General features: G+C 39.9%; 1 protein-coding gene and 1 pseudogene across 2 annotated transcripts in view; one reads left to right on the top strand and one right to left on the bottom strand.

Annotated features, from left to right (window-relative positions):
- Nucleotides 1-457: 457 nt before the first annotated feature.
- RTTN (rotatin) overlaps nucleotides 458-7,817 on the bottom strand; it is a 138,194-nt gene continuing 130,834 nt past the window's right edge. For both annotated transcript variants that reach the window (XM_060121308.1, XM_060121309.1), the window contains exons 47-49: nucleotides 2,990-3,093; nucleotides 1,832-1,901; nucleotides 458-766 (exon numbers count right to left, since the gene is read on the bottom strand). In XM_060121308.1, coding sequence (XP_059977291.1) covers nucleotides 681-766; nucleotides 1,832-1,901; nucleotides 2,990-3,093 — 260 coding nt within the window. In that variant the 3' untranslated portion in view covers nucleotides 458-680. The remainder of the gene's footprint in view (nucleotides 767-1,831; nucleotides 1,902-2,989; nucleotides 3,094-7,817) is intronic.
- On the top strand, nucleotides 4,185-7,242 carry LOC132503956 (small ribosomal subunit protein eS1-like; annotated as a pseudogene).

The raw sequence follows: 7,817 nt of genomic DNA, 5'->3' as shown, positions 1-7,817 counted from the left end.
TACATGTTAGTTAAGAGTTATGTGAGGAGGTCTTGACAGAGTTGTTCCTGCTAGATTTTTCACATTCCTGTTCTTCATGATGTTCTGAGCTGAGACAGAATTTGAACCCAGGCCACGGTACATGACCATAAACACTATTTCTTCCTTTTTTATTACACAACATTTCAGAGGTTGAAAGGTGAAAATAATAAAATATAACACATTTATAAATCATATGGAAAGGAATTACTATCACTAAAAATTGCAAAAAGAAGCTAATCACAAAATTATACAGGTTTACTACAAATATTCCTTCACTGATGTGTATGCTTTGAAAAATAAGGGTTTGTATTGATGAGCCAAATTTCACGTAAAAATTTTTTTAAAAAAGGAAATCAGAACACAATGTCTTCTTTCCATTCCTAAAATTTATATTCATGAGACTGCTAAAAGCCTGTAAGCAGCAATTATTAGTCAATTTTCAGTTGCTAAAAATATTTTATTTTATTAAATAACTGATAAATAGGATTTTTACAAAACACATTGCATAGAAAAAAAAGAGTTTGTGTTCCCAGGACTCTCTATGCCCTTTGATGCAGAGGCTTAGCACGTCTTCAGGGACAGGTCTACACACAACTTGCTTCAAGGTTGGCTCACCTGTCCGGTGGCCGCTGGCTTCGGGGCAAAGCATCTCAGAGCGCTCATGAAGAGTTAAGTTGCTGCACAAGGTTTTCAAGACATTTCAAATAATAGGCATTTAGAGGAGTTTCTTCTGAGTTTAAGAAAGCTGAGACAGAAAAATTAGAGCACAGAAGAGCAATTTATTAAACTTTAGCACTGCACTGAACAGTAGACACACACACAAACACATGTGAATAGGATTATCTGTGACAAAGTTCTATTCCAATTCTTGAGTGCTAGCATTATAAGAATATTTTTTAATTTAATATTTAAAATATTAAACATTTTAAAAATTAAGAAGTTATGGAATTTATTTTTAATTACTGGTTTAGCCACAGAGTGTAAACAAAAATCAATATACCTCCATAATGGATACTATTACCTACGATCCCAAATGAATGCCTTGCTCTTTTTACGGACCACCCCTCCTACCACATAAATTCAAACATTCACTGCCTCTAGAAACTCATGGTCATAGCTAGAAACAAACCGAAGGGGGGGAAAAAAAACCCCAAACCAAACCACTTACAAAAAAATTACACTATAAAAACATAAAAATTAATAGCCAACAGACACAGTACAGGAAAGACACAGTTCAGTACCTTAGTGGAAAAAAGGTTTAGAGAATAATGCTCCTTGAAAACTGGTATCACTTAAAATGAAAAATGCACTTTGAGAGGAAAACTCTACCTCATATCATGGTCACATCACAGGACCGAGTGGATGCAGGGGCAATGGGATCTATTCTTGGAAGACTGTAATTCAACTCCCTGACGTTAGATCAACATTTTCTGTTCAAGGTCAGTTCTAATTGGGCCTAGTTCTTATCATGTAAGAACATACTTCAGCACAGTGGTGGCCACCGGCAAAAAGAAATGTGATACAAAAAAATGAGTTGGAGAAAGATCACTGACACGTCAAGAAAATACTGTATCTCAAACATTCATCTATTAGAACATTTTATTATTTTAAAAAATGTTACAATGAAAAACATGGACCAAGTATTGGCACACTTCACAATGCCTCAGCATAAAAGCTCCTCAAACTCAGTGTACAACATCAGTGTAGAAAACTGCCATTTTGCTGTCAACTGTCCAAATGTATCATTAATCAGAGAACTCAGGGAACAGCTTCCAAGTTTAACTATAATCTCTTTAATAATAAAACTTACTTTTCTTTGCTGTGGAATATGCTTCATCCACTCTTCTTTTTATTGATGGATTTTTCAAAGTTGTTTTTGCCTAGGATAATATAGAGCAATCCATCAATCAGATTTATTCCCATGTGTTTAATTATCAGGATAGCACAATACTAAGTCTGCGCTTGTTGACTACAGTATTAAACAGGATACTACAGAAGAGAATGATGTAGCTAGAGATTCTACACTACTCCATCCCACTGTGCCACCGCCCACATCCTTCCCTATCTGACTTGATTTTTACTCTACTGTCCCATGTTCTTCCTTCCCTGCCCTTTTCCCCCTTCTCCCCTGATCTCAATTTGCTATTTTAAACTATACCATCTCAGTTTCAGTATTTCATTATTTCCTCAAACCTCAGATTTCAGATCAAGGATACACAATACTAGCAGTCGGCCAGTTGGTCAACAAGTATTTACTGAGCGATTCCAAAGTGCATAACCCTGTGCTGAGCCCTGGGGGTACAGGGGTGACAGTGACAAGAGCAGCCTCTGTCCTCACAAGTGCTGACACCAGCCAGTGCGCACCAGGGACGGCCAGCTGCGTGAGCACCGTTTGGGGATGGCCATCTATCCTAACACTGTCACCTGGCCACTACTCAGCCACTAGGTACACACAGGTATTTCTCTCAGGAGTGAGACGTCTGCAATCAAAGAGAAGACCAGAGGCCAGAGAGAGCAGGTGCAAGTCCCACCTGCTGGCCGTTCCCCTGGGGCCGGCCCTGTGTCACAGCCTTACAAGGACTGAGCTGACTTCAAAGTTCAGTGATGACGTGTCCTAGAGAAAGGCGAATCTCGCAACTGGATAAAACTTCATTGTTCGGCCTGATTTCAAGATGAGTTTTTCCTTGACACGTCTTTTAGAAGAAACAGTTCATACTAGCACTGTACCAATATGGCAAATCAAGTTATATTCACAGGGAGAATTCACTCGAGAGAGAAACACTTGGAACTGAGACACCTCCTATTGAAATGATTACATGAAAGACTTTGACAGATAGTTTACTAATGGTTTGAATGCACAAAGGCAACACTATCTTTGACTCTGATTTTTTCCTTTCTGACAGTCCTCTGACTTCCGGACAGCCTTGGTGTTTGCCCCCTAGGGACAACAATGATTTTAAGAACTGACCTTTTGGTAATTGTGAATCAACGCCCAAAGCGCAGCTGCTCCAATCCTCTGAGCATTTTGATTCTCACTTTCCAGACAGGAAGCTAGCACACTAATGACTTTTTCTAATAATAAGCACATTAAAAAAAAAAGTTCAGTCCCAGACAATACATTGTATTCATATCTTAGACTGGTCAGATAACCCCTTTTTACCCACCAAACAAATAAATAGTTGGCAAAAGCAATCTTTTATAACATGTGGTGTGTGGGAGAACCACCTGGAAACAAATTGTTTTCACAGGAGGCACAGAGCCGTCAGGGAAGCCACGGCTGCTTAACTTTTTAGGCCCTAATTCAACAAAGGCACATTCATTTAAAGACAACGACAGAGCAGAAGTAAGCCACTACACAATGAGTTTATCAATGAGCCGTTCAATCATATCTCACATTTTCACATGCAGGAAAATAGGACTTGGTCTTATGATAAATTATAAAGACATTATACAAACATATCAATAGCATGGGCTACTATATAAAACAATAATCAAGAAATACCATATTAGTTAAGCCTTGTAAAAAAGGACTAAACATTTCAAAGGCATGTTTGTGTATGTGTGTGTGAGAGAGAGAGGAAAATGTTTTTTAAAGGCGTAACAACACACAAGATACAGCCCCTCTGTGCAAAGCTGGCCAGAGGATGAAAGACTTACAAATTATCTGCAGCAGCCTACTCATTTTAAAGTACAGATGTCTAGCCCCAAGGAGATCGTCCAAGTGTTTCAGAACAATACATGAACCTATTTTACTACTTAACTGTATGGATCATTAAATTCTATCCAATTATTTTCCCTCTAAAATGTGTGATTTTAAAAACATGCTGCATTCTTAGGGGTGAAACACTTGTTATTGGGAACTCTCTCTATGCATTATCCCCACCTCAGTGAATGCACCTAATGAAACTGTAACCTAGCTGAGGGTACACTCTGTGTGTCTGCTCACTGATGAATATTCACATTGCAAGTTTATTGTAGGGGCTCAATAAATACTAGTTGGATGAAAGATTCCATAACTAAAGCAAACAAAAATGATTTCAAGTAATCTTATTTAGCATTTTTCAAGAAATTTTAAGAAATTTAAAATCTTTTACAGAAAAAAAAAAAGGCGGCTCCATAAAGTGAGCTGTGTGCAGCAGAGGGACAGACAGCGTGGAAGTGAGATGTGGGCGCTGCAACTCTGCCGACTACCCCCTGCTGCCTCACCACCTGCTCTGCACTCCCCGCCACCTCTGTATCATAACCTACCCAGACCCAGGCTATATATATACAACTGTTACCTGATGCAATTCATCATGTAAGGTGATGGGTGGCAGCTGGTACTCTTAGGGACCATCATCAAATGGGAGGGTGATTTCTGTGTTCTCCAACTGAGTATCATCCAGGCATGTTTCCATACTTTTTATCAGACACTCAGAACATATAACCCATGATCTAAATAAGTTTCTATAACTCCTTCAACCAGTTACTATCTCTTAAAATTTTTAATAAAGTACTGTATAGGTACTGTATAATGTATAGGTCACTTAATGTAGTGTCCCCTCTGATAATGCAAGTGGATCAATTTTTTTTAAAACACATTTTATTGTGAAATATAATATGTATACAAAAAAGCATGTAAAACATTTTTAAGTTTAACAAATAGGTATGAACTGAACTTGCACAGAAACATAGAAATAACCTCGAGAACAGACGTGGATTTATTTTTATTTATCTGCTCGAAATTATCTGAGTCTCCTGAATCTATGGATTCGTGTCTGACGAAAACAGTTCTTAAAATGTTCAGCTGTCCTCGCTTACATTTCCTCTCTTCTCCTCTCCTTTGAGGACTTCAATTAAACATGCAATTAGACTGTCCCAATGTATCTGCTATGTCACTTACCTTTTTTTTTTATTTTAAACCCTTTATTCTTTTAATCCTTTCTCATCTTTTTTAGCTGTCTGTGCTGCATTCTGGATATTGTTTTTCTGATCTATCTTCTAATACCTAAGTTTTCTCCTCCACTGCACCTAACTTGCTGCCAGACATGTATACTGAGTGTTTAATTTTGGCTATTGAAGTTCTAGAATAGTCCTGTCTAACAGCACTTCCTACAGTGATGGAAATATTTATATGTATGTGGTCTAATAAGATAGCCAATAGCCACATGTAGCTAGTGTGACTAACAAACTGAATATATAATTTACACTTAAACACCTATAAGTGGCTAACTGATTATCATACTCAACAGTGAAGCTCTGCTTGGTTCTTTTTCCAAATCTTTCAATTTTTCAGTTTCCTATTCCCAGCAAATACTTTCAAGTTTGTCATTTATTTATCTAAATACTGTATAAATAAAGTCATTTCAAATCTGTGTTTTAGAATTCCAGCATCTGAAATCTAGGCAGATACGTTGGTATTTTTCCCCCTGCTCTTTCTCACTCATGTTGCCACTTCTCCTGACAAGCTTGGTCATCTTTAACTGTATGCTGGCTGATGCTTTTGAAAAATTATTTGTGGAGGTTCCCTGAGGCCTAGTCCAAACTTGTCCTCCATCCATCAGAGGGCAGTTTGCTTCTGCTCAGCCCCCAGCGGCACTGTCAATCGAGGATCAGCTCCAACCAAGGTCATGGGCCACTTGTCTATGTGTGTCTGGGGTGCAGAGCTGTGAGGGGCAGTCTGTGGTGCCCATTCTCACACTTGTTTTTCTTTTCTTTCTAGTCGCCTGCATGAGGTTTGGGGCACCAATTTAATTCTGATTCATCCTCTTCTAAGAGGTTAGTTCTTTGGGATTCCAGCTCAATACCTGCAGGATGGTCCATAAGACTCCAGAGATTCCCGGCGTCTGTCCCCTCCCCTCTTGGCACTCCTGGACAAAAGCCCCAGCACACAAAGCTGACAAATGTCCTGGGAGCTAAAGAGCCTTCTACAAACTTCTTACCTCTCTGGGCACACACTTTCAATCAAAATTGGCCTAGAAGTTTCCCACTATGTTTTCAGTTCTTTGATTTTTTAAGGTGAATTTTAATATATTTTATCTAGCATGTTCTTGATTTCAGAGAGGAGACCTACCCTGACATGACCAGAAACAAGGAGTACTCTGGATCTGTTTAAACAGCAAAGTCAAGCCCCACTGCCCACTCTACTCCTGGCCATCTAGACTGGATGTTTGGGTGCTACTATCAGTGTTACGCAGCCTTGCTGGGAAGATTTTCAAGCTGCCTGACCCTGCCAAGCATTCCCTCTGGATCCCCAAGTGGAGACGGAGGCAGTGCCTGCGACACATCCATGTAGAAACGGCACAGTTGCTGCTTCCTACCCTGCCTTGAAGGCCCCTGATCTCACATCTGTGGGGCTGGGGAAAGCTACTTCTTTAAGCTAGTGAAGGAGAGAGCACATTGCTGATACAAGGAAATGTTTAAAAATAAATCCTGAGTGATCCAGCCTTTTGGCTCTCTGAGCAGCACCCTGGCAGTCAACAGTAACAAGCATCTTATGAAAGGCAGCAAAAAGGGAGCCAAGAAGAAAGCGGTTGACCAATTTTCTAAGAAAGATTGGTATGATGTGAAAGTACCAGCTATGTTCAATATAAGAAATATTGGGAAAATACTGGTCATGAGAACTCAAGGAACCAAAATCACATCTGATGGCCTCAAGGGTCGTGTTTTTGAAGCGAGCCCTGATGATCTGCAGAATGATGAAGCTGCATTTAGAAAATTCAAGCTAATTACTGAGGATGTTCAGGGCAAAAACTGCCTGACCAATTTCCATGGCATGGATCTTACGCAGGACAAAATGTGCTCCATGGTCAAAACATGGCAGACCATGATTGAAGCTCACGTTGATGTCAAGACTACCGACGGTTATTTGCTTCGTCTCTTCTGTGTGGGTTTTACTAAAAAATGTAAATCAGATTCGGGAAGACCTCTTATGCCCGGCACCAGCAAGTCCACCAGATCCACAAGAAGATGATGGAAATCATGACCGGAGAGGAGCAGAAAAATGACTTGAAAAAGGTGGTCAATAAATTGATTCCAGACCGCACTGGAAAAGACACAGAAAAGGTCCATGATGTTTTTGTTAGAAAAGTAAAAATGCTGAAGAAGCCCAAGTTTGAACTGGGAAAACTCACAGAGCTACAGGGTGAAGGTAGTAGTCCTGGAAAAGCTATTGGGGATGAGACAGGTGCTAAAGTTGAATGAGCTAATGGATATGAGCCAACAGTCTAAGAATCTGTTTAAAATTCAGATTTTAATGGTGACAAATAAAAGATCTTATTTGTGGGGAAAAAAAACAAAACCCTGAGCGATCCAGAAATGGAAAATGCAGACTTTTCCTTCAGTTCCCTAAAGCCTGACCTTTTCCCAACTCTCTCAACAATAAAATTGCAGTTAGCAGTCCCCAAAGAAAACACTTATTCTGAGAAAGGTGAATGCTAACAGGTGATGGCAGGAAGAGGAACAGATGCCTCACACAGGCCGTCTCACTGCCCTCTGAGGTAAGGCCCTAACGTCACCCTCATTTCACAAACGTAAGGACTGAGGGAGACACAGCGAAGGAGGATGGAAACCTGGAAACAAGTCGCTGGAGCGCCCCCCTCCCAGCCCCTCCCCCATGGCAGCTACACAGAGTCAGCAGAGGGGCCACGGGAAAGGAGATCATCGTTCATTTAGGTAAGTTAAAGGCTGGCTGAGCTTCTAAAATCTTCCCCTGCATTTCTAGCAATTCAATAATTATTATCAGAAAAATAGAATCATGACTATACACAATAAAATGTAAGCAGAATCCTTTCCACTTGGAAAACTCTGCATTTCAT

Source organism: Lagenorhynchus albirostris, chromosome 14, assembly GCF_949774975.1.
Source record: "Lagenorhynchus albirostris chromosome 14, mLagAlb1.1, whole genome shotgun sequence".
Classification (NCBI taxonomy): Eukaryota; Metazoa; Chordata; class Mammalia; order Artiodactyla; family Delphinidae; genus Lagenorhynchus; species Lagenorhynchus albirostris.
The sequence above is the reverse complement of the archived record's forward strand: the minus strand, read 5'-3'. Positions and strand labels throughout refer to the sequence as shown.